General features: G+C 45.9%; 1 protein-coding gene across 2 annotated transcripts in view; it reads right to left on the bottom strand.

The window, feature by feature from the left end:
* MS4A15 (membrane spanning 4-domains A15) overlaps positions 1-27,871 on the bottom strand; it is a 175,328-nt gene that overhangs the window by 27,553 nt on the left and 119,904 nt on the right. For both annotated transcript variants that reach the window (XR_015307570.1, XM_086953341.1), the window contains exons 3-4: positions 8,413-8,532; positions 5,929-5,991 (exon numbers count right to left, since the gene is read on the bottom strand). Coding sequence is in view for 1 of the 2 variants with exons in the window: in XM_086953341.1 (XP_086809467.1) it covers positions 5,929-5,991; positions 8,413-8,532 (183 nt within the window). In the remaining variant the exon portion in view is untranslated. The remainder of the gene's footprint in view (positions 1-5,928; positions 5,992-8,412; positions 8,533-27,871) is intronic.

The raw sequence follows: 27,871 nt of genomic DNA, 5'->3' as shown, positions 1-27,871 counted from the left end.
CGGTCTGCATCTACAACAATTCACAATCTGTGTTGTTACTATCTTGACACCCGGTCCCTGATTAAAAACCAGGTTGACATTTTTCTATTCTTGAAGGAGGTAAAACCTGACATCCTTTTACTATCTGAAACCTGGTTAACCCCTCACTCCCTCCCCGACATTCTTGCTGCACTTCCCTCAGAATATTATATTCTGACAGCCAATCGCACATCCGGGAAGGCGGGAGGAGGCGTAGCAGCTATCATCCTCAAGTCCCTTCACTTCAGGGAATTACCCTCTCTGACCCTTCCGGACACGGAGAATCTGGTGATCAAGTTGGACACTGAAAGTGGGGCCCTTATCCTGGTCTTGATATACTGCCCCCCCCCAATATATGGCCAACTATCCATCTCTTTTGGCAGAGCAGCTGGCCTCACATGTAGTCAGCTACTCTAAAACCATTCTAATTGGGGACTTAAACTATTGGTTCGATAGCATAGATACAGACACTCAAGCTGCAGAATTAAGAGACCTGTTCACAGATCTTAATTTAACCCAGCATATCTATTCACCTACCCACCAAAAAGGTCATAGCCTTGACCAAATTTGGACACACAACCTACCACTACCTAACCCTGTTATTAGTCCGTGTGTTTGGTCAGACCCCTTTGTCATTCAGTTCACGTTAGAAATACGAGGGAATGTCAAGGCCAGATCACTCATGGGCAAAGAATTCCGTAAATGGAAATCTATGGATCTTCCTGGATTCATTGATGTATTAAGTAAATCCATACCTTTGCCACATGACGACCTGGACTCTGGCGAAAAATTATTGTCAAACTGGCTATGCCACGCAGCTGACCTTTTTGCCACCCTTGTACAGGTCTCTAGTATTAGAGGGAACGATGCCCATAAATGGTTCACCCAAGAACTGAGAACTCTTAAATTAGGGGTACGACAAAAGGAACGGAAGTGGAGAGCTAATTACTCCCCACAAGACAGAGAAGTGTACTGCGCTGCTAGGAAGGAGTTCCAAAAAATCTTGCACCAACATAAAACTAACTACTTTTCTCAGAAAATTTTAACCTCATCCAATAAAACTAAAGATATATTTAACATAGTTAAGGAGCTTTGTGACGATGATAGGGCAGCCCCTTCAATAGTTCCCACTCAGAAGTTGTGTGACTCTCTGAATGAATATTTCAGAGAGAAAATTGTCATGATAAAACGCAACATTGCGAGCTCCCCTACATCATCTCCTTTGGATGATATTTTTAACAACCCTGTCACGTTAGATGCCTTCCCAGCTATAGACTCTAAAACCTTTTCCGCACTCCTGGCACGTGTCAAGTCTGGTTCACCCGATGACATTTGTCCACCCCATATCTTTACAGAAATAGGGCAAACTATACCTCAAGGGATCCTTCCACTGCTAAATGATTCACTGGATCAGGGAAAGGTACCTGTAGGTTTTAAACATGCCCTACTTATTCCCTTGATCAAAAAACCTGGCCTGGACCCCCACGATCCATCAAATTATCGTCTAATATCCTTGTTACCATTTCTTTCAAAAATTCTGGAGGCACATGCTTCTAGCTGTCTCTCTAGCTTTGTTGAATCCACAGGATATTTGGAACCTAATCAAGCCGGGTTTCGACCGGGCCACTCTACCGAGATGGTGACACTGGCGGTCTAGGATGTACTCAGATGCAATGCGGACAAGGATATTCATCAAGCACTAGTACTTCTGGACCTGTCGGCCGCGTTCAACACGGTCGACCACACCATCTTGGTCGACCGTGTCGAGCAGGCGGGCCTCAGAGGCTCTGCCTTGGGATGGCTGAAATCATTTATCTCGGACCGCACCCAGGCAGTGAGACTGGGAACCTTTACAGCCCCTAAAATTAAAAATGAATGCGGAGTCCCTCAGGGATCGTCCTTGTCCCCACTTTTATTTAATTTGTATCTACGGCCCCTGTTGTATTCGCTGAGAAAGTTTAAAGTTTTAATTCTTAACTACGCTGATGACCTGCAATTGATTTTCCGCCTGGATTCCCCTGGCGCTGTCACCGAATTTCGGGAGGCCATGGTTCACATCCAGAGATGGATGAGTCTTAATCATCTAAAACTAAACCCAGGCAAAACTGAATTGATTCTGCCTGGGAAGAGTGAACTTCACTGGGGGCCACATTTTTGGCCTCCAGAGATGGGAAATCCCCCGGCCAAGTCTCATACAGTGAAAAGCCTAGGGGTTACTTTTAATGAAGATCTCTCTCTTAAAAGTCAGGTAGGGACGGTGGTATCCTCAAGCTTTTTCCAACTCTGTAAGATCAGGAAAATTGCCCACCTGTTAACTTACTCTGCTCTGATCCAAGTTGTGATCGCTCTCGTGCTGTCCCGACTGGACTACTCCAATAGCTTGTATTTGGGTCCTCCAGTCGGGCAGCTCAAGAGACTACAGCTGGTTCAGAACCAAGCGGCCAGGCTGATTTGAAAGCTACCCAAGTGGCAGTCCGTCAGGCCGGGTCTTGCTAGTCTCCACTGGTTGCCAGTAGCGCAGAGAGCAACCTTTAAAGCTGGATGCATTATCTTTAGGGCTCTACAAGGTAAGGGCCCCGGATTCATTAGCAGCCTGCTTGTTAGGTATACCCCCTCGCGTGCTCTTCGCTCGGGTCATAAGAGCTTGTTAGTTGTGCCTCGCATTAAGAAACAACGTCAGGGAGGCAGCCCTTTTCACTTTCTAGCTGCCTCCCTGTGGAACTCTGCCACTGACACTGAGACTCCATGAAGACATCCTGGCTTTTAGACAAGCCTTTAAAACTTGGCTTTTTAGGCAAGCTTATCCATAGTTAATTCTGTCTTGTCTTTTGTTGTGTTATGTCTCTGCAAATCTTCCAATAGCGCCATGAAGCCTACGGGCGTACGTGCGCTCAATAAATTTTATTTAACATAACATAACATAACATGCAGTGCCTTCAGCTGGAGGTAGAGTTGGAATGGGAAGTGATGCAGTGCCTTCAGCTGGAGGTAGAGTTGGAATGGGAAGTGATGCAGTGCCTTCAGCTGGAGGTAGGGTTGGAATGGGAAGTGATGCAGTGCCTTCAGCTGGAGGTAGAGTTGGAATGGGAAGTGATGCAGTGCCTTCAGCTGGAGGTAGGGTTGGAATGGGAAGTGATGCAGTGCCTTCATCTGGAGGTGGAGTTGGAATGGGAAGTGATGCAGTGCCTTCAGCTGGAGGTAGAATTGGAATGGGAAGTGATGCAGTGCCTTCAGCTGGAGGTAGAGATGGAATGGGAAGTGCTGCAGTGCCTCTTGGCTGAAGGGACAGTTGACATAGGAATCAATACAGTGCCTCTCAGCTGGAAGTACAGTTGGAATGGGAGGTAATGCAGTGTTTCTCCGCTGGGGTAGAGTTGGAATGGAAGTTATCGAGTGGTTCTCGGCTGGAGGTGGAGTTGGAATGGGAAGTGATACAGTGCCTTCAGCTGGAGGTAGAGTTGGAATGGGAAGTGTTGCAGTATTTCTCAGTCGGAGGTAGAGCTGGAATGCAAAGTGATATCCCTCTCAATGAGAGGCAGAGTTGGGAAGAGAAGTGATGCAGTGTCTCTCTCCTGGTGGTCCAGTTGGAATGGAAGTGACGAAGCACCTCTCAGATGGAGGTAGAGTTGGAGTGGGAAGTGAAGCAGTGTTTCTCAGCAAGAGGCAGGGTTGGAGTGGGAAGTGAAGCAGTGTTTCTCAGCAAGAGGCAGGGTTGGAATGGGAAGTGATGCAGTGCCTCTTGACTGGAGGGACAGTTGAAATGGGAAGTCTTACAGTGTTTTTCCACTGGGGTAGAGTTAGAATGGGAAGTGGTGCAGGGCTCCTCGGCTGGAGGTAGAGTTGAAGTGGGAATTGATGCAGTGTTTCTCGGATAGAGGTAGAGTTGGAATGGAAGTGATGCAGTGTCTCTCGGCTGGCGGTCCAGTTGGAATGGAAGTGTTGCAGTGACTCTAAGCTGGAGGTAGAGTTGTAATGGGAATTGTCTACCAGTTTGTGATTGGGTTGGAATGGGAAGTGATAGGGAGCCTTCCACACGAAACGGAGTTGGCATTGAAAGTAATGCAGTGTTTCTCAGCTGGAGGTAAATTTGGAATGGGAAGATGTGCACTGTATCTAAGCAAGGCCTAGCTTTGGAATTGTGTCTCTCAGCTGGAGGTAGAGTTTGAATTGGAACTGAAGCAGTTTCTTTCAGCTGGAGCTAGAGCCGGAATGGGAAGTGATGTTGTGTCTTGCAACAAAAGATAGAGTTGAAAAGAGAAGTTATTCAATGCTTCTCGGTTGCAGGGAGCGTTGGACTGAAACGTGTCTACCAGCTCGTGACTGGGCTGGAATGGGAAATGATAGAGCTCCTCCCTTCCGAAACGGGGCTGGAATGAAAAAGTATGCAGTGCTTTAATCTGGAGGTTCAATTGGAATGGGAAGTGATGCACAGGAGGTAGGTTTGGAATGGGAAGTGATGCACAGGAGGTAGGTTTGGAATGGGAAGTAATGCACAGGAGGTAGGTTTGGAATGGGAAGTGATGCACAGGAATAGAATGGAATGGAATTGGATTTGTAGAGCACGTGGCTACCCATGGGCGTCCCAGCGCTGAGTATAGACTTAAGCAGAAGAACGGAGGCCTAGGGAAGAAGGAAGGTTTTTAGGAGTTTGCAGAATTTCAGGAGGTTGTCTTCTTTCCGAATATTGAGGGGGAGGGAATTCCATAGCTTTCTTTATTCTGGGAGTGTTTGCAAGATAGAGGTGGTCTGTTCGCTTTGTAGGGGGTAATCAGGTCTCTCAGGATGGGAGGGCCCTTGCCCTGGAGTGATCTGTGCGTTATACAGGAGGTAGGTTTGGAATGGGAAGTGATGCACAGAAAGTAGGTTTGGAATAGGAAGTGATGTACAAGTGGTGGATTTGGAATGAGAAGTGATGCACAGGAGGTAGGTTTGGAATCGGAAGTGATGCACAGGAGGTAGGTTTGGTATGGGAAGTGATGAACAGGTGGTAGGTTTGGAATTGGAAGTGATGCACAGGTGGTAGGTTTGAAATGGGAAGTGATGCACAGGTGGTAGGTTTGGAATGGGAAGTGATGCACATGAGGTAGCTTTGGAATGGGAAGTGATGCACAGGAGGTAGGTTTGGAATGGGAAGTGCTGCACAGGTGGTAGGTTTGGAATAGGAAGTGATGCACAGGAGGTAATTTTGGAATGGGAAGTGGAGCACTGGATGTAGGTTTGGAATGGGAAGTGATGTAGAAGTGGTGGGTATGGTATGGGAAGTGATGCACAGGAGGTAGGTTTGGAATGGGAAGTGCTGCACAGGTGGTAGGTTTGGAATGGGAAGTGCTGCACAGGTGGTAGGTTTGGAATAGGAAGTGATGCACAGGAGGTAGGTTTGGAATGGGAAGGGATGCACAGGTGGTAGGTTTGGCATGGGAAGTGCTGCACAGGTGGTAGGTTGGAATGGGAAGTGCTGCACAGGTGGTAGGTTTGGAATAGGAAGTGATGCACAGGAGGTAGGTTTGGAATGGGAAGGGATGCACAGGTGGTAGGTTTGGCATGGGAAGTGATGCACAGGTGGTAGGTTTTGAAAGGGAAGTGATGTACAAGTGGTGGGTATGGTATGGGAAGTGATGAACAGGATGTAGGCTTGGAATGGGGAGTGATGCACAGGAGGTAGGACTGGAATGATAAGTGATGTAGTGTCTCACAGGTGGGGGTACAGTTTATGTTGCAGCGATGCATTGCGTTTTAACTAGAAAGTATAGAAGAAACCCTAGGTAAAGTATTTGTTGTTATATTTTAGTGGCAGATAATCGAATATGTTTGTTTCATTGTGTTACATAAATTGAGCCAAAGGAAGGATACAGTCATTGGAGAGTTGTATTTATCAGCCTCCTTCTTTCTGGTTTTCGCAGCATCACTTACATGACACTTAGTCCAGTTGGAGTTGATCGTCATTCGGATGGTTAGACCCCCAGAAATTATATACTGTTCAAAAGAACAAATAACATTTTAATTTCATTAGGTTGCTGTGCTAGGTGCATCAGTGTACACACTTAATTGATGGTAATTTACTTGGCCTGCATCTCTGTCTAACCCATTTCCTTGTGTGGGGATTCTCTGGTTGCCACAGTTGCGTCTTCTCTTTTGGGAAGGCAAAGTAGGTGTGTAAAGCAGGTCTCATGTGTAGATGGTTTGTTTTGTGCCCCATATAGGTACCCCAATATAGGCTCAGGTAGCAACGTAACCTCTCACCTGTATTCTCCCCTACCATTACACTACATAACGGTTCTTGGGACTGACCTTTTACCTAGTTACGTTACTGCTTACGGGATGCATGGTGTTTCCTGAGAACTAGCCTCGTCCATTATGCATGAGGATTCTTGGAAACTCAGGAGGTCTACCATCTCCTGCATAATAACTATGTACAATGGTCATTCCTTCCGTCATCCTAAGTCCAACATGACACAGCAAGGTAGAACCCCTGAGGGTACCACTTTGGGTATATAAACACCATATCGTGCCAAGGTAGTCAGAGGAGAAAAGGCTTCCATGCCGACACACTGACACAAGACGCGGAGGTTTCTGTACGCAGACACTCCAGCTCGCAATGGTCTGACATCGCCTGCGGGGTGTCCATCTCGAGACCAAAACGGGGTCCCATAGTCTCTTACTTCAGATAATGGGGTTGACTTTATCCTAGAGGGATTCTTGGCTTTACACTCACATACATGCTAGGTACACTTAGGTACATCTAATTAGGGTATCATCGTAGGATTACAAATTCTACTGTCATGTATTTTATATACTTGCCTGTATTCCTTGTTTTAGCACAATGGTAGAAATCTATAATCCTTTTACTCTATTAGTGCTTATAATCATTTATATCTGTTATTGTCTAGTGGTTGTTTTAGCACACCTATTTTACACTAGAATGATACTGGTCCGATAAATGCTTATTGAAAAACGTCCCTACCGGTTATTCTGTGTTTCGCTCTGAGACAAAGTGTGATACTTTTTGCTCAGTCACTCGTGCTCACTGTTTCCATGATCTTGAGGGATCAGGGTTGTCATGTTCGATAGTTGCCAAGAACTATTCTCTCCTTGGTAAGAGGGGTTTCTAGTGGCACTGTGAGCTAGCTGGTATACAGGCTAACATATCCGGTTGGGGTGTCTAGAATCAGTCTGACACCAATCCTACAGTCTATGTTGTCTAAACGTGTAGATCCTATATAGGTTTAGAGGAACTATCAATCAATCAGACACTTATAAAGCGCACTACATACCCGTTAGGGTCTCAAGGCGCTGAGGGGGGGTTGCTGCTACTGATCGAAGAGCCAGGTCTTGAGGGATGTATGACGTTACCACACAATCAAAATGATCGCGGTGCATCACAATGCAGCTTTTACAACGCAAGTCGTTACCACGACTTGCGCTGTAGGGTGCTGGACTTAGAAATAGTATGATTTACTATTCCAACTCCAGCCTTTGTACAGTAGGGAAGGTGTTGGAATAGTAAATCACACTATTCCTTAGTCTAGAGCGCCCTCCAGTGCAAGTCGTGGTAACGACTTGCGTTGTAAAAGCTGCGTTGTGAATGTATTGCGGTGCTTTGACCGCGTAGTAAAGGTTGTTTCCCGGTCTTAAGGAGTCTTCTGAATGCCAGTGCTCCCGCAGGTCTTGGGTCTGCCGAGGTTGGTGGGGAGAGTGTTCCAGGTCTTGGCAGCGGCAAACTACACAACAGTAATGTTATAGTGTTCGGCGCTAACATCAACTTCGGGTGTAAGAAGTATAAGTGAAATGCATATGGTTTCATGTATATTTATAGAGGCTTACAGCCAGCCCACGTCATTCAGATGTTTGCTATTGTCATTCATATTTGTTTCTTCCTACTAACGCGCACAGAGTGGAGTAAAGGGTCAGCCCACTTCAGCCATTGGTCAACTTCACATAACTGACTGCACTTTGCTCTTTGATAAAGAGCACATCCTCACACAAAGTAGTTCTATTCAAGGCATGGGGCTGCAAGGCAATGTGGCATTCATTTGAAACTAAAAAGACAATTTCTTCTCTTAGACAATTTTTTTTAACTTTGAAGAGGGCTTGACAACTTACCCAACACTAAAGGTTTCCTAAAACTACGACAAAACAAAAGCATTAATAAAGCCAAAAGGCTGGCAGCTAACGCCAGATCTATTGTCTTTGGCAATGCTTGTTTAAAATAGGCATAGTCTGTTTCCTAGCCCTCACTCCTCCTCCTCATGCAACAAAGTGAGAAAGTAAACCTGAGAAAAGAGTTTACAAAAAGATAACTTTCCTGGTGCCCAAGAGTCTTGACCTCAAGTCAATGATGCAAGTTCTGCCATATGCCCGCGTCAGTTGTAAAAAAAGTGCGAGAGTTGTACTTACAACCACGGAGCTCCAGAAGGGCACACCAATGCCAACAGCGAAAGTGCCCCAATCGTCATGGAGGATGAAGAGGACGATCCCCAGGGCTAGCAGTATGAAGCCTAGTAGGGCCTGGATATACTGTAAGACAATAATACTTAATGACCACCCCATGCAATCAAAGACTAGTTACATACACAGACCTGGTAGAACCCTCCTCCCCATGTCATCAAACTATTTGCCTTACAATCCGTGTTCTCGCCTGCCTCACCTCACTTGTTAACATCTACTTCTTCTGTGGTACCTTCCCCGATGGTTTCTAGCCCATAGATACTCGGGTAATACTAAAAAACCATTGGCAAAGCCAATAGGTCTTACCTTTGGAACCTACAGACTTTGCTAATGCCTTTTGTGCATGCTGTAAAGAAATGGCAACCCAAAAACAATTCCCTATACTGCTACTATTAGCAAATAGGCAATTGGCAATCGTTTTTGGGTTGTTGTTCAAGTGTGCTCATCCTTGCTGCTTAAGAGCCAGACCCTTCTTTGGTATTCAGTAAAGAAATGGCAACATTAATTTCTTGCTGATGCTGTGCAGCATGGCTAAAAGGAGAAAAAAAAGGCATAATGGGTTGGCTACCAGAGATCATGCCATTTTGTAAAGGTGCACGAGTCATAACGCAGGTGTGCACATGCGTCACCTATGAAATGACATAAGCACCATTTGTTTTAACCAAACCTCCAAGGGAGGAGAGAAAAGCAGCACACAAGGAAGGGAGCAACTCGAAGAGTGGGGTAAGTAGCAAAAAGGAAGAGAGAAACAAAAGGAAGAGAGAAACAGGGGTGAGGGAAGAAGCACACAAGCGACAGAGAGTGCTAGTGAAGTGGGGGGGAGGAGAGAAGAATATAACGGAGACAGTTGTAAAACACAGGCACTCTTGAAGAGCAATCATAAGTTTGATACACTATTTCCAGACACTGTAAAACTCCTATTTAAACGTGCTCACTTCCAGGGTCACCTGTTTGGAATACCCCCCAAAAAAAACAAAAGTTGTAAGAGAAGGATCACTGACTATTTAGCTAATTTGTCATTGAGAGCCATTCATTTGGTTCACATTATTCTTAATACCATGGAATTGCTCAGAAATAATTCAACAACAAAGATTGTTCAGAAGAAAGCATCAAGTTGTCAAGTATGTTCTTCAGGGCAAAAAAATATTAGTCACACTGAACACTCAAGCTCGCCAACTTACCATTGGTAAGTGAGGAAAAAAAGTCTGTTTTTTTGGAACTCCAATAGCTCTGCGGAGCCTGGAGTGTGACAAATTCCTCTTCTACAGTTTAGAGATTAGTGTTCGGTGTGACTAAAGTTTTTTTGCCCTGAAGAAGTTCCTATGTTATGGAATAGACGTGTTGGCTGTGTCTTTATTTGTCATAGATGTGTGACAAGCAAAAAAAGAAAGGACACTAAGAACATACATGACATCTTGATGCTTTCTTTGAAACAATCTATGTTGTTGAATTAGTTTCGACAGATTCATTGGTATTCAGAATAATGTGATCCAAACAAATAGTTCTCCAAGACAAATTAGCTAAATAGACAGTGCTCATTCTCTTAAAACTTTTGTGACTTGAAGAGCACTCAACCAAAAAGAAAAAAAAGGTTCCATAGAAGTGAGCAGTGGAAAGATAAAAACGAGTCAGTATGAGAGATCATAAAAATTAGGCCTTGACCGTGAACTCCGCAAATTCCACAAATGGAGCTGAGTTTTTCACACTCGGTGCTACGCAGATCTCATGGGGCCCGCTTCACAGAACTAACTTAAGACAAAATCCTAAACGTACTACTTTTGGTATTCACAGACGTTAGGATTTTGTCTTAAGTTTGTCTTAAGTCAGACTTATGACAGACTTAAGACAAAATCCTAACTTTAGTCTGTCTTAAGTCTGTTTTAAGTCTGTCTTAAGATAAACTTAAGACAAAATCCTAACTTCTGTGAATACCAAAAGTAGTAAGTTTAGGATTTTGTCTTAAGTTAGTTCTGTGAATCAGGCCCATGGAGTTCCGAAAAACAGAGTTTTGATAGTGAGATTTAATCTGTATCTTTTTTCAAAATGAATCTTCAGAGAGTTTGAGATGATCCTGGGTCTCATTCTTCTCAAGAACCACCTCAAGAACCACCAAAAAGGTGTCCAAAAAGACCTCTCAGGTCTCTCACAGAAACCGCAGCCCATCCAAGTCACCACATAAAAGTGACCTTACTTAAGGGCGAAAAAATCTATTTCTGATCCCCCAGCACCTCCACCTTACATGAAACCCATGTTCAGAAAACCATCTTCAGCTCCACCAAGGGATGGGTCATCGACAACATCACTGTTGACGAGAATTTAATAATCGAAAATGCCTTTGACGATGAAGACGGTTACAGAAGTGTCAACGCCATCTCTCTCCAATATGATCACTGTGTCGTCAGCGTCCGCTACGTTCTTTGATGACCCCATCATTGAACAGCCCTACCCCTATATCATTGACAATATGTATTATTCCTTCATCAAATTCTCCCGCCAATGACAACACTCCTGTCGACGAAACTCCAGTTGAAGCTCTTCCATTGACACCGGCTCTCCCGTCGACGATGAGGTTAAAGCCATTGCTCTCACTGACACTATCCTCATCAACAACATCAACGTCATCGATGACGAGGGAAAAACTATATCTAAACAGAGAGAAAGCTCAAAAACATCCTCATAACTGCTCACTCATCGCCGAGTAAGGTGCCTTCACTGCTGCCCTACCATCTATTAGATGATGAAGATTCGGAGGATGACTGGCTCGTTGGTGCAGCACAGAGACCCTTGGAGCTTCATGTAAAATGCCAAGAAGAAGAATCTGATGAGGGTGAATACTATGAACAAGACTTTTATGTCCTGAGGTAGCACTATCAACAACCACAACAATATTAGGATGAGATGGAATGTTTTCCATCATCACTAGTGTCAGACTTGCAATTCATGTTGTCAGACTACAGAAGACAGTTTGCTCCAAAGTCACCTCCTGCTTTAAACATTCCAACTCCTACAAGTTTCATATTCAAAGCACCAAATCTAAAAATTCTAAATGGAGTGGTAAAGGAGGATAAGCCTGCGCCCATAACCTATGTAGCCATCTTTCATCTTTGAACTATAAACTAATTGTACTGACTGGCATTGAATTTAAATCGTATGCCTCATGTCTACTTGAAGATCTCCCTGCTTAGGCTGAGGAGAAGAAACTAATTCCAAAACATCAAACAAGTTTCAGAGCAGGCATGGGGACAATTACAAATTTACAAGTACTATGTATACTAACTGAGAAAGCTATACATAAAAAAAGTCGTCTATTGCCTGTTTTGTGCATCTCAAAGCCCCCTTTGACAGAGTGCCTTGTGCTCGTCTTTAGAAAAAACTGGCAGGATGTGGTCCCCCAGGAAAAATGCTCAACGCAATTATCACCTTCTACAGTGAAACATGGGCACAGGTTAAGATTGGAAATGGGAGCAAAGTTACAGCTAAAATCCCTAGAAACCATGGACTAAAACAGGGGTGTGTCCTAGCCCCCACTCTGTTCAATGTATATCTGGACAATCTGAACAAACATCTGGCAAAAGTCGAGGGTTTTTACCCCAGATTAGCAACAAAGAAAATCAGGTACCTACAATATGCAGATGACATAATCATACTAAGTCAGACACCTATTTGGCTTGAAAGGACAATACATGCATTGGTCAAATATATAAAACATGAGGAGTTGGAGAGGAATTTGAACAAAACAAAAATAGTTTGCCTAGTTGACAAGAAAATTAAGTCCTTCTCACGGAGAGCAGAGGATAAAAGCATAGAAGTAGGTGAATAAATATCTAGGTATTTATGTGGAATGCCCGTTCTCGTTTGAAAAACACCTAGCATCCCTACATGCCAGGGTACAGTCATCAATCTAGGTATTTAAGTTGTTGCAAAAAGATCTAATTTGCTCGTCGCATAACCATCTTCCAGAAGTAATGGATGGCAAGCTTTCACCCGCATTGGGATATGGAACTGGGATCATGTATAGGATGGTGTACAAAACCATCTTTTGCTTGACCAAGTTAAGCACGCCTCATCAAGTACAGTTGGCATTTGGACTACAAAAAACAAAAAATATAAAACTGAAAAGCTTTTATCAAACTCTGTTGATCCTTTGCGTAGCGGTGAGTGGGTCATTAAAAAATCTATCTTGGTCAAAGATAGAGTCACAGATAGGAACAAAAAATAAAAAATTATGGGGATACCGATTACATCTGGTGATAGAAGGCCTTGGAATTAGTCACGTATGGTCAGTGCCCATGGGAAAGGTTGCCTTCACTAGGATAAGTAACGGGGTGGCAAAATCAAATCATTATTATTGGATAAATCTGCATTTGCAAAAACTCCATGCCCGGACAGTCATAAATACTTTTCAGAAGCTTGAGCCCCAACCTTGTCTGACAGCTCACTTTCCGCTTCACGATGTATCGCTTGGGACAATTAATTACAAAGAATTTGATACCTTCCTGGAAAAAACGCTCTACTGCTCCAAATTGCTGCTTATGCAAATATAATCAAGAATCAATAACCCATATATTCTGCACCTGCTGCTAAGCAAATACTGCTTAGGCCTCCACTCTTACAACTGCAAATTCAGTCCTGTAGATTGCCAGTTATTGCCTGGCTGTGTGGAACCTCAATCCCCTTTGTTTGCCAGGGTACGAAATGCTTGAACCAGGTGAGGATCTTACTAGGAGAGGCACAGTTAAAGGGCCCTGGAAGAGGGAATGATCTAAAAAAGAGACAATGACCCTGTGAAAATTGTTGTTTTTCTGGCTTAACATGTACTTTGTAATATCCTGCTGAGTTACTAGTTGATGTTATATGTACAGTAATCAAATTTTTAAGGAATGATGTAATTGTTTTCACCTCTGGATATTTTTAACATGCAGATTTTGTAATATATTCAAATTCATTTTATTAGAACAAGTGTATATCAAGGGGAATGTGTTGGCCCCTGAATTTGGAAGAATTTTATATTGGCTTTAAGTAACTATGCAATAAAACTTTACTCTACTGTAAGGTATTGGCAAGCCCACAATAGGTCTACCACAATTTGCACTGTCTGGTGGGCAAGACCTGTAAAGACTGCTAGGATCTACTCTTCCCAATTCAACAACTGCCCAGTCCGTTAACTCACATTGGTCTTTAAACCCCCTGAACAACTTGTGCTAAAGAGACACACCCACTATCTCATCTCTGACAAAACTCTTGAGGTGGAATCAATAGATTGTAAGAGATAGTGTGTAGGTATTTTAGCTGTTTCTTTGCTCCTATTTCCAATCTTAACCTGTGCCCATATTTCACTGTACAGGGTGATAATTACATTGAGCAATTTTCCTGGGAGACCACATCCTGCCAGGATAAAGAAACGCAGCTGTGGTGGCCTGAAGTCAGAAAGATGGAGAGTCATGTGAGAGTTCTTTCCATGGACTGACATTTACAATCTATTGATTCCACCTCAAGAGTTTTGTCAATGTCAGTCCATGGAATGAACTCTCACATGACTCTCCATCTTCCTGACTTCAGGCCACCACAGTCGCATTTCGTCATTCCTTATTCTTGTTCTTGACTGTGCAGCCTTCCATTCTGGCACTCTGTACAAAGGCTCTGAGTCTTACCTTATTAGTCCTCTCCTAAAAAGCCTGTGAGGACTTATGTTCCTTTATTTGCCACCAGGAATTGTTCTAAGTTTGTAGAACCCATCACAGAAAGGGAAATTTAGAGGCCCCTCTACATTACATAGGAAGAGACCTCACTAGATGTGATATTACAGAAACCTTTATGCTCATTGGATATTCAAGGAACCTTACAAGAAGTGACTTCACTGAAATGGAAATCAAGTAATACTGACAAAGTAATACAAACCCAAATAATTCAATTGCTGCATCTATTTAATTAGGTTAAGAAAACATTAATTTCTCTAGATGTAAAAAGACCCCAGTTCACCCTAAGGCTAGTATCTCCATTCCAATGTGTACATAAAATGGGTTCAATATCAGTGAAGGATGGATTTACTCATTTGAGGATACAATGTCAATGTAAATAGCTCTCAGACATAATACACAGATCTGAAAGAAACACGTTAGTGATAGATTCCTTACCTTAGAATATCCCCAGGCGTCAGTCTGGATCCGGAAACTTTTGCGTAGCAGTACCCTTGCGCGTCGGTAGGCGTCGTCTGCAGGCGTCCCCTGCGGCTCCGCGTCCGTCGTCGGCGTCGTGCGCCGTGATGACGTCGCTGGAGTATATAGAAGCCGCCTCCGCGCGCTGACGTCAGTTCTTCTTTTTTCCGCGCCAGTGGACGCAGATCTGAAAAGCGTTACCCGGTCTTTTGACCAAGTTATTACAGTATATCTATATTTTGTGCCTGGTAGGATGCCCGGTTTCAAAAATTGTGACGGTTGTGACCGCACGATGTCGGTCACGGACCATCACCGACTCTGTCTCCGGTGCCTGGGCCCCGATCACGACGTCGACTCCTGCGTCGATTGCCGGGCTCTGACTAACAAAGCTAGGCGGGAGCGGTCCCGCAAGCTACTCGAGCTCCTGGTGTCGGCCCCACGTCGAGAACGGTCTCGGTCCGGCCGGAGGTCCAGGGAGCGTTCGAGGGAGCGGTCGCGGAGCCGCACCGGACGCTCCGGAAGTCAACATCACTCGTCGAGTTCATCAGGTAAGAAACACAAGACGTCGGGGCGTCGTCATCGTACCCCCGACTCCCCCAGACGCTCGCGCGATGCGGCCGGGGGTTCGGGTGACCCCAACCCCGCGGCTCAGCGAGAGTCGCCGGCGCGGCCTGCCCCATACCCTCAGGTCCCTGGGCAAGGTGCGACGCCTGAGGAGATAGAGGCGTTCCTCGTGGCCATGAGGGCCCTGTCTCCTCTGGCAGGTTCCACGGCGCCTACGGGCCCAGTGAACCCGTCCGGGGGCCCTAGCGGCTCAGCTGACCCTGCCTCGATGCCGTCGGATGCTCCGACACCGGCGCCGCCGACGGCGCCGATCCCGGCGCCGCTAGGGCCTTCGGGGCCGACTCCGGATGGACGTCCGTCCACTCCGGCGCCGATTCCATCGGGGTTGCCCCCGACGCCGCTTCCTCTGTGCCGGCTTCGGGCGGCACCGGGGCTCCGGCGCCGGCTCCGGGCGGCGTCGTCCCCATACCCTCACCGAATCCGGACGCGGAGTCGGACCGGCGTCGCCCGATGCCGGGCTCGACGCCGATGGGGCCTGTCGACCCCGTGGAGCCGGTCTACATGGTTGACACCGAATATGGTGATGATGTGGAGTACGGTGAGGGCTGGGAGGGGTCTGAGGACCCTCTGTCACGTGAGTGCCAGTATGACATGGACTGGACAGGTGATTTGGGGGACGCCAGTGGTCTGGATGACTCTCCTAACCCTGGTTTTGTCTCTCCTCCTTCCGTGGCATCGGAGGAGGGAGCTGCTTATTCAGTGGTGTTGATGAGGGCTGCCAAGGCCTTACACCTTGAGCTCCCCGTTGCGACCATGAGGCCTAACATCCTCACTGAGGTCTTCAAACCGCGGTCATGCCCACAGGAGCCACTGCTGCCATTTAACGAAGCCTTATCAGACGTTCTGTTGGGCACGTGGTCCAGGCCCTCTTCAGGTTCGCCTGTTGATCGGAACGTGGCCAGACGCCACCGTCCTTGTCCGGACGACCCCAAGTTCCTGTCCACCCACCCCACCCCTGAGAGTCTGGTGATCCAGGCCTCTACCTCCCAGTCCGCATTCCCATCGGCCCCGCCCGACCGGGAATCCAAGAGGTATGACCAGTATGGCAAGAAGGTCTTCTCGTCCCTGAGTTTAGGACTGCGGTCTTGCAACACCGCTTGCCTCTTGGGCCGCTACACCCACTCTGTGTGGGATACGGTCGCGGAACTGCTGCCAGAATGCCCCATGGAGGTGCGGGCAAAACTCGGCAAAGCTGTAGCTGAGGGCCGAGATGCAGCTAGATATTCTATTCAATGTGGTCTTGATACGACTGACTCGCTAGGCAGAGCGATGTCCACGACGGTGGCGATTCGTCGCCACGCCTGGTTGAGATCCGCCAACTTTTCGGCAGATGTCCAGAATACTTTGATGGACATGCCGTTCGATGGCTGTCACCTGTTTGGTGACAAGGCGGACCACGCGCTGGAACGCTTCAAGGACTCCAGGGTCACGGCAAAGTCCTTGGGTCTCTCGACCCAGCGCCAGCAAACGGGTTCGTTTCGCTCCTTTCGTGGCCACGGAAGGGGCGTCCCCACACGTGCTGCCAGCCACGCACCGCAGCAATCATTTCAACGCGGTGGCGGCCGTGGAAACCGCCGTGGAGGCGGTCGGGGTCAACGGCGGGGTCAGACCACATCTCCCCACGCAGCATCTGCCTCAAAATCCTCCTAGTCCGTGCTTTCAGGCCCACGTGACGCCAGTGGGTGGCAGGGTTCGCCATCACCACGCCCGCTGGCGCGCAATCACATCGGACAGGTGGGTGCTGCAAATCGTCCGAAGGGGCTACTCCCTCCCCTTCGAGACCACTCCTCCAGCCATGCCACCGCAGAACCACCGTGTGTCGGGGGACCACTTGCAACTTCTGCAGGAGGAAGTTACGGCCCTCTTGGCCAAGGGGGCCATCGAGCGCGTTCCTGGGCCAGAAGTAGGACGTGGTTGCTATTCCCACTACTTTCTGGTACCCAAGAAGGACAAAGGGGGCCTACGTCCTATCTTGGATCTAAGGAACGTCAACGGCTTCCTCCGGAAGGAGAAGTTCAAGATGTTGACTTTGGCTCAGGTCTTGGCTGCCCTAGACCCGCAAGACTGGATGGTAGCGTTGGACTTGCAGGATGCGTATTTTCACATCCCCGTCCTGCCGGCCCACCGGCGTTACCTGCGGTTCACGGTAGGCCAGGAGCACTTTCAGTTTATCGTGCTCCCCTTCGGCCTTACAAGCGCCCCACGGGTGTTCACAAAGGTGTTGGCGGTGGTCGCAGCCCATCTGCGCAGGTTAGGGGTTTCAGTCTTCCCCTACCTAGACGACTGGTTGTTGAAGGCGGGCTCGCACCAGACAGTCGTCCACCACCTCCAGATGAGGGCAGACCTCTTGCACGGCCTGGGGTTCTCCATCAATGTGCCGAAATCACACCTGTGTCCCTCTCAAAAGCTCCTTTTCATCGGAGCGGTTCTGGACTCGGCGCAGTTTCGGGTTTATCCTCCGGAACGGCGGATCCGGGATATTCAGGCGTTGATTCCCATCTTTCAGCCGCTATCCCGGGTTTCGGTGAGGTTGACGCTGCGGCTGCTGGGGCTGATGGCTTCCTGCATCCTTCTGGTGCATCACGCCCGGTGGCGGATGCGGGCTCTGCAGTGGGACCTGAAGTTTCAGTGGGCCCAGCATCAGGGCGACTTGTCCGACCACGTCTTGATCTCGGAGGGCACTGTGAGACAACTGCAGTGGTGGCTTACGGACCGCGATTGGGTCAGAGGCAGGTCCCTCTCCCTTCCCCAACCGGAGCACGTTGTTGTGACGGACGCGTCCCTCCAGGGCTGGGGAGGCCACTTGGGAGAGGCGGAGATCAGAGGCATCTGGTCTCCGGCGGAGTCCCGGCTCCATATCAACCTGTTGGAGCTACGGGCGATTCGTTTAGCACTGAAGGCATTCCTCCCCTTTGTCAACGGGACTGTAGTGCAGGTGTTCACGGACAACACCACCGCCATGTGGTACTGCAACAAACAGGGCGGGGTGGGGTCGTGGACACTTTGCCAGGAGGCTCTGCGCCTCTGGCAGTGGCTGGAACGTCAGGGCGTGACTCTGACAGTTCAACACCTGGCAGGTTCTCTGAACGCCAGGGCGGACGAACTCAGCCGTCGGTGCTCGATGGATCACGAATGGCGTCTGAACTCGGACGTGGCGCAAGGCCTCTTTCGGAAATGGGTAGAGCCTTGGTTAGATCTATTCGCCACAGAAGAGAACGCGCAATGTCATCAGTTCTGCGCGTTGGAGTTTCCAAGACGGCACTCGCACGGCGACGCCTTTCGGCGCGAGTGGAGTTGCGGTCTGTTATACGCCTTTCCGCCTATACCACTTCTGCCCAGAGTGCTGAAGAAGATCAGGCGCGACCGGGCCCAAGTTATTCTTGTGGCTCCGGACTGGGCTCGAAGGTACTGGTATCCCGAGCTACTCAGCATGTCAGTCGGTCCCCCGATCCGCCTGCCCCTTCAGGAGGACCTTCTGTCGCAGCAGCAGGGGACGGTCCTCCACCCGAACCTGTCCAGTCTCCACCTCCATGCTTGGAGATTGAGCGGCGACAGTTGAGGCCATTTGACTTGCCTCCTGAAGTCTGTGATGTAATTCTGGCAGCCAGGCGTCCCTCCACAAAGTCGGTATACGCCTGTCGGTGGAACAGATTTGTGGCATGGTGCACATCAAAGGCTGTGGATCCTCTTTCTGCCCCTCTCTCCGAGGTTCTTCTGTTTCTTCTCTCTCTTGCCCAGCAGGGCTCTGCTCTGGGCACTATCAAGGGCTACCTTTCAGCCCTTTCACCCTTTCTCAGGCTTCCTGATCAGCCTTCTTTGTTCAAGTCCCCAATTGTAACGAGATTCTTGAAGGGCATCACACACATGTATCCACCTGTTCCGTTTGTGATGCCTCAGTGGGACTTGAACCTGGTTCTAACCTTTTTGATGAGTGCTCCCTTTGAGCCCCTTCATTTTTGCCCTCTCCGTCGTCTGACTTTAAAGACGGCTTTCCTGGTTGCCATCACCTCTGCCAGGAGAGTGAGTGAGCTCCAGGCTCTTTCTGTCCAACCTCCTTTCTTGTCCATCCATCCTGACAAGGTGGTTCTGAGGACTAGACCTTCTTTCCTGCCCAAAGTAGTTTCTGCTTTTCACATCGGGCAGTCCATCACCCTCCCTTCCTTCTTCCCGCCTCCGCATCCTTCAAAGGATGAAGAGCGGCTCCATCGTCTGGACCCAAAACGTGCGCTTTCATTTTACATGGATCGCACACGCCAGTTCCGGGTGGTTGACCAACTGTTTGTTGGCTACGTGGGTGCGAAGAAGGGACGGGCGGTACATAAACGAACCATCTCATGGTGGGTCGTTCTCTGCATCAAAGCGTGCTACTCTTTGGCTCGGAAGGAGCCTCCTGTTGGGCTGAGGGCCCATTCCACTCGGGCCACGGCGGCTACTACTGCCCTGGGCCGGGGAGTCCCCTTGCAGGACATTTGCCAAGCGGCTACGTGGGCCTCGCTGCACACATTTGCGAGGCACTACTGCCTCGACAGTCAAGTCCGGAGGGATGGCTTCTTTGGCCGTTCTGTCCTCCAGGACTTTCTGGTGTAGGAATGTATTGGTTCGCAGACCCACCACCGGGGTTGGTATTGCTGGGGTATCTATTCTAAGGTAAGGAATCTAACACTAACGTGTTTCTTTCAGATGAACAAGTTACTTACCTTCGGTAACGATATATCTGTAAGAAACATTAGTTAGTGTTAGATTCCTTACCGAACCCACCCATCCTCCCCGTTCTGCGAACTGATACCTAGGGTTAAGGTCATCCCTTTTCAGGGCCCTAGTTTCAAATGGCACCAGTGTTGGTTCTCTCATGGCTCTGCGTCTTCTGGTGCGGAAAAGCTGTGTACAAAGAACTGACGTCAGCGCGCAGAGGCGGCGTCTATATACTCCAGCGACGTCATCACGGCGCACGACGCCGACGACGGACGCGGAGCCGCAGGGGACGCCTGCAGACGACGCCTACCGACGCGCAAGGGTACTGCTACGCAAAAGTTTCCGGATCCCGACTGACGCCTGGGGATATTCTAAGGTAAGGAATCTAACACTAATTAATGTTTCTTACAGATATATCGTTACCGAAGGTAAGTAACTTGTTCATTGCCACCAGTTAAAGGGCCATATGAATGAGTAAGCAAACATGTGCACAGTTTGCTTGACAATATATTCCAATTCTGCAGAGACCAGAGAACTGCATTTCTGAAAGTATGGCAACCCTGGGGAGATATTCTGGCACTGAACCACTGAACATACAACATGTCAGCTGAAGTACAGTACCAATAACCAAACACAATTTAAGGCAATGTTGCACATGCAGACACTTAATTACAACAGTTAAATCCACCTACTACAGATAAGCCACCAGGAAAGCACCAAACAAAGGGACAGCCCTTTTCAAAACAATCAAACATTGAATCAATCCTGCCCAGCCCACCCATACAGCACTGCACTGGTCAAAGCAATTGAAACAAGCATACCTTTAGAGAGAAAATAAACATGATCAGACATCACAAAGATGGAACCCTGAACTCAAACATTATGAAGTCACACTATGTAGAAGCTCACACTCTTCTCATCAACATCATTACTTAATTAACTGTGTCTTTCCTGGAGTACTCACAACTGGTCAGACCGTGATAAACCTGAAGAAACAAATGTTGTACCACAACAGACTTTCCAACCTCAGATCTGTCACAAATCTACCATTTGTCACAAAGATAACTGAAAAGGCTTCCTGAAAGCAGCTGTACAACCAAATCAGATCAACATTGTACAGCAATGAGAGGTGAAACTAGACTGATAGAGTACAGAACCATTCAAGTCATGGATGATGGCATTCCATCACTGGCAAAACTGTTCTTTGCCTGTTGTTCCTCTTTCATCTCCCATCACCATTCTCCAGTTTCGTGGAAACTCACACGGGCATCTTGAACACAGTACTTTGGTAGTTGACTCAATATCTATCAAACCATCATCAACGTGTCCAGAGAGTATCACAAGATCCAGGAAGCTAGCAGCAGAGCTCCCCAGGGGTCTAGCCTCTCCCCCATCAATCTCTACATCTTTATGTAACCGAGACAAGTATACTCAGGGACAACCCCAACAAAAATCAATCAATATGCCAATCACACAAGCTTGACATACTCAGGTGCAAATTTTATCATACAACTTAATAACTGAAAAAGCACAAAAATAGGGGTTGAGGCAAACAAACTTGCACCTAGATAGTACAATTGGATAATTCAGTAGCGTGATGGGGCTCAAAACCAGGAGGTACACCCCTCTTCACCCCCATTTGGAAAAACCAAATACAAAACTTTCAGCAAATTGGAATTAGCACCCATCCAAAATTATAAAATTTCCCAATTTCTTCATATATCGGATAAAATGTCCAGACATAAATTTAAGAGAGCAGGTCTCAAATCCACTTGTAATAGCAACATTGTTCTTTATTGATGTACTTAAAAAATTTCTTTATAAAATCCAAATCATCAGAAATTTAGCCAACGCGTTTCGTCTCTGTCGAGACTTCTTCAGGGCTCAAATTGAAGGATTGATGATTATGTTGTAATCCACTAGTACAAATGGCGTAAATAGACCTAATCAGATGATAGTGATGATGTGGATGGTCACAAGGTGATCTTAAATTGATGCTTGTATCATATTCCAAAAATTCCACTAGAAATGCAAGACGAATCATTTTTGTGCAATAATAGTCAGTCTTCAGTGTGCCAAATATCTGGCTTTAATAGTTAAACGCCACGGTTACACGGAAAGGCATGGTGGCCAAAAGCAAAGCAAGATGACAGTGTTCGTAACGTTGGCTAAATTTCTGATGATTTGGATTTTATAAAGAAATTTTTGAAGTACATCAATAAAGAACAATTTTGCTATTACAAGTGGATTTGAGACCTGCTCTCCTAAATTTATGTCTGGACATTTTATCCGATATATGAAGAAATTCTGAAATTTTATAATTTTGGATGGGTGCTAATTCCAATTTGTTGACAACTTAATAACTGTGCATCAAGTGCCTCAGCCTAAACCTATATCAAGAAACAAAGAAGGGAGTGAAGGCCTATATCAGACATGGACTCAATCTCCTCTGTAAGCTATGAAAAAACAGAAAGAGTCCACTCCGAGTTACAAAATGAAGACTTAACCTTCCAAAAAGTGACTAAACCCAAGCGAACCGTTTGGTTAATAACATGGAAAAGCAATGGAGTTTCTTAAAATAACCCTCACCCAACAAAAGGTCCCTTGGTGGCATGCTTCATCTTTGGGTTCTTCCCGCTGCTGGAAGGGGCGTGCTACGACCGACGGATACATGGGAGCACTTTGAAGTTAAGTTATGTGTATTGGAGTGAGAGTGGAAGGGTCAGGAATGAGCGAGTTAAAAAATACCTGGCTTTATGGAAAAACTGAACTTTAATGCTCCCTATAGCTGGTATTGTTAAAAAGGTGGGGTAAGGGGAGGGAAAAAGTTACTTTCCCCCAATGTTTATTACAATTATGACTTCACCTTTCAATTGTATTTGTATTAACTAATTAAAATAGTGGTTTCATTATTTCTTATTTTTCTAATTGGTCCCTCTCTATATGCAAGCTAAACGTACCAATTTAGGAGTATGCCAAGTGATTGGGAGAATTCGAGTGCAATCTGGATTGTAGGTTCTGGTGTTTCCAGTTGGTTCTGCCACTTATGAATATATTTGTCCAAATCGTCGGGAAAAGAGTTTATCAGATTTTTATACATTTCCCCGATTTTAACTCTTTTATTTTGAGCTATTGTTTCAATCATCTGGATTTTATGGAAGGCCGCGCAGCCGCCCGCTTTTTTAGTTATAAAGTCTCTAATTTGCAAGTATTTGAAGAACTCATGGTTTACTAGCGCAAATTTATTTTTAAGTGTTTCGAATGAGCTAAAGCCTGTTGAGTTATAGAATGTAATCCAATGATAGTTAAGTGTAGATTATGCAATCTCTTTAATGTTTTTTCCGTTTGTTTAAAAAGTGGATTCAAATTCAATTTGACTAAGTTGTTCAGGTTTGAAGTGATGTTAACCGCGTTTTCGACTACCCTAGTATCGCAGAGATTGCTTTTATTATTAGTTATAATCTGAGTCTTATTTTGGTTTATTTATACCCAGAGATTTCGCCAAAGTTATATGCTTCTTCTTCTATTACTTTCATTGTTTCATTTGGGTTGTTTGTGACTATAGCAATGTCATCTGCATATGCTAAAGTTTTTGTGTCCCCATTAGGGGTCTTTATCGGTGTTATGGCTTGGTTAATTTCTAGCCTGCGAATAAACGGGTCTATGAAGATGGCGAAGAGTAGAGGGGAACAGGGGCAACCTTGTCTTGTCCCTCTTGTCACCTTGAAGAAGTTTGATGTGTCCCCCTTTACAGTAACGACCGCTTCCGGGTTGATATACATCATACGAATAGCTTTGATAAATTGCTCCCCTATCCCACTCTTTGCCATGGCTGTCCATAGATATTGCCAGGAGACCCTATCGAATGCTTTTTCGGCGTCTAACAATATCAGTGCCTTAGAGTCTCCTGTTACTTCTGCCATGTCAAAGAGTGTGATCACCCTCTGGATGTGATCGGTGGTTGATCTGCCGGGAACAAAACCATGTTGCCTGACGGAGATGATTTTATGAATTACTGGGGCGAGCTTACTGCAAGTAATTTTGAGTAAATTTTGGAGTTACTATTTATCAGCGTGATGGGACGGTAGGCCCCTAGCTCTGTGGGGTCTTTATTTTTCTTTGGAAATACAACGATTTTCGCCCAAGCCCAAGATTCTGGTGGCCGCCCTCCCTGGAAAACTTGGGAAATCAGCTTCAACATGATTCCTTTTCAGTTGTTTACTAAATCTAACGTAGAATTCTGACGGGATTCCGTCTAGCCCAGCTGCCTTTCCCGATGATAAACTGTTTATTGACAGAAGTATTTCAACCCATTGTGGTGGTTCAACTAGACTGTCTTGGTCTACTTGCGGTAGCTGGATCCCCGAAGTTAAATCTAAGTATTCCTCGATTTTGAATTGCATTTTGCCTGTCTCCGTATATAGATCCGCGTAGTATCTCTTGAATGCTTCCCTGATCTCTTTGGGATCTTGCGTAGGGCCATTGATGGGGTCTCTAATCTCTTTAATAGTGTTTTCTGTGTTCTCCTGTCTTGTTCTAACTGCTAGTTGGTGTCCTACTTGTTCGCCTAGTTCATAGATCTTCTCTTTATTCTGAGTGGCTTTACAGATGGCTTTTACGGTGATGGTTTCAATGATTGCATTTTTTGCTATAGCAACATCTTTTATAGCCTCTTCGATATTAGTGCCACCCTGGATTGCACTCACCAGATCTTCCTCCTTTCTAGCCAGTTTGTCTTGTAAAATTTTATGATTTGATTTAGCCACCTGTTTTTTTTAATTGAAAATCTGAGAGTCTCTCCCCTAATCCCAGTCTTGAGTGTATCCCAGACTACTCCCAACGGGGCACTACCAAGTAAGCCTGGGCGTAGTTTGCGTAGCAGCACTACACGTAGTATACTTAGCGTAGCTGAAGACACTGTGTACTTGTCTGTACTGTGCTAAAATTGCAAAGTAATTGCAAAAAGCTTCCTGTACATGACCAGATATGATAAAATAAGCTTTTCCTATCTTTATATGCCAAAGTGCATATAGTATTTTCACAATGGTGAAACTGAAAAATTGGCAAGCAGTGGGAGATGTGATGATTTTGGGATCCTCCATAACCTAGGGAGAGTACCAAACAGATGCATTGAAAACAAAAAAGCACATCTTATTGAATGATTTAGTTGTGGTCCCATCCTCTTAGGACAAACCCAAACACAGTTATTGGCAAAAAAACATTCCCAACCAATGGCCCTGCAAAGCATTATGAGATGAAATTAGCAGTGGGCAGTGAATATTATATAGTATACAATATCAAAAGAATTCTACAAAGAGCTGCAGTTCCACTGGTCGTCCCTAAATGTCTCTCACGAGTCAAATGCAAATACTTGATGAAAGGGTTTCAATGCTCTGCATTTGACTTGTGAGGAACATCTAGGGACGACCAGTGGAACTACAGCTCTTTGTAGAATTCTTTTGATATTGGATACTATAATATTCACTGCCACTGCTAATCTTGTCCCATAATGCTTTGCAGGGCCTTTTGGTTGGGATTGTTTTTTGCCAATAACTGTGCTTGGGGTGGTCCTAAAATGATGGGATCACCACTGAAGTTCAACAAAATGTGCTTTTTGTTTATGCTCTTTGTGTTCAAGGCATCTGCTTGGTGCTCCCCCTAGGTTAGGGGGACCCCAAAATCATCAGCTCTCTCATTACCTAATGTTTTCATTGTAAAAGTTCATTTTTGTGAATTGATTATATGTTGTTATGCATGTAAAATTGCTTTTTCAAAGCATCTGAGAGTATTGTTCATTTAGATGCGATGCAAAAAGTTTTAAGCCCAGGGTTACTACCAAGATTATATCCTAAAAATTTTGGAATCCACTTTTCTATGAGCTGGCAGTAATTTTCATTACTCAATAAAGCCCTTTCGAAAGTCCATCTACTGTGACCGGATTGGATCTTCCCTGTATCAATAGTTATTATTAAGGGATTGTGGTCCGACAATACCCTCGGTAAGTGATCTATGGAACAGCTAGTGATAATAGAATGTGTAGCAAATATATAATCCAATCTTGCAAATTTGTTGTGTGGATAGGAAAAGAAGGTATAGCCAGGGTTGTTTGGATATTTCATATGCCAGCAATCAGAAATCCCATGTATACTGCAGAGTTCTTTAAGAGCTCTGAAAACTTTCGGCTTCCTACCTTGATACATAACGTTATTATCCGATTTCCCCCAGTCTGGAGGAAGATTTAAATTAAAATCCCCGCATACAATCATGGGTAGTGACCAGTGTGCAAGTTCGTTGGACAAATACTCTAGAGGATCCGGATCATCCGTAACACACCCATATACGGAGCAGATGGTTATTTTTTTCCCCATACCATATTGACACTCGGTGATGGCCCATCGTCCAGATTAACTGCTGATGTTTTCGTGAATTGAAGACCCCCGCCCCATGCTAAGATAGCCACCCCGTGTTTTACTTGCCTGAGATGTAGCAGTGCCAACTCTTGAAGACAAACGATATCTGCCCCAATCACGTTAAGGCCGACTGCCGTTCGTTGCCTTTTTTTCGGGTCGTTAAGGCCACAGATATTGATTGTTACAATTTTTAATATAGCCATTCGGTTTTAAGTTTCACTCCTTTTAACATGATACTGTGCCTGTATTCCCTCCCCCTCCCGCCACCCTCAAGTGCTCCCTGATGGCAACCCACCCCCCCTCCCCAGTGATCCCCCATTTGCCCCCCGATGAGGCTTCCTGGTTCAAAATGAGCCAGGGTGTGGGCATCCGTGTAATCAGTGGGTCTCGGGCAGCTCCCAGCCCCGACCCCTGTATCTACCTGACGGAGTATGGTTAATTTCGGTATATTACCTGTTCAAAAAAATTAATTTGAAATATATACATGTGATCAATAGAAGAGGAGTTGCATGTGTTTATACACACCTCTCACCCCTCATCCTTTCCTTTTATAAATTAACATAACTAGTACATGGTTGCTTAGAGGTCTTTAGTTAGCGATGATTGTCGATTTGAGAAGTTTATTATTTGACTTTGCTTCTGCATGAGTCTGATATTTCTTTTAGATAGGTTTGCGCCTGAATTTCACTAACGAAGCTTCTCGTGATCCCGTTAAATATGATCTTAAGTCTCGCTGGGTTCTGCAGGTATACCGTGGCACCAATCTTTTCAAAAGGAGCAAACAACTGTCTCATCCTCCATCTTCTTTCAACTGTTGCATGGGCAAAGTCTGGTCTGCAAAAAAACGAGAAGCCTTTATACTCTCTTTTACTTTTAGGGCAAGCTAAATCGAAGATTGTTTCCCGTAGTAGAAAGTTTCCAAAATGTATCAAGATTGCCCTTGGATACTGCGCAGATGTCTGTGATCTCTTTGAAAGGGTCAGAGGATAACGATGAGCCCGCTGTACTTCCTTAGTCAGTTCCCAAGTGTTTATTTCCTGAAATGTTTCTTTCAGCAGAGAGATCATAAATCCCCTTGGGTCGTTCCCTTCCGACCCTTCGGGAATACCAAGAAAACAACAATTGTTACGTCTTGCCCTGTTTTCCTGGTCTTCGACCTTCAGCATTAAGTCTTTGACTATGCTGTCATGTTCTCTTCCCTGCGTTTGCAGAACCGAGACCTCTTTCTCAAGATTTTCTGTGCGTAGTTCCACCGACGCCATTCTTTCCGAGATCTCCAGACAGGTGTGTCCTACTTTTTTAATTGCTCCTTGTGGCTTCTGGATCACAACATGTTTTTTCTTGTTGTCTTGTTTGACATCATCCTGGAAGTACTTGATTGACTTTAGTACGTCACACAGCGAGGGTTCTGGTTGGACTCTCCTACCATCACTAATGTCAGGTTGATGAATGTGTGAATCTCCGGAGAGACAGAGATTTAAGTTTGGTTCTGTTATTGCTTGTGATGATGGCCGCCTTAATCTATGA

Source organism: Lissotriton vulgaris, chromosome 1_2, assembly GCF_964263255.1.
Source record: "Lissotriton vulgaris chromosome 1_2, aLisVul1.2, whole genome shotgun sequence".
In the NCBI taxonomy this organism is placed as follows: Eukaryota; Metazoa; Chordata; class Amphibia; order Caudata; family Salamandridae; genus Lissotriton; species Lissotriton vulgaris.
This window is presented reverse-complemented; position numbering and strand designations above follow the sequence as displayed.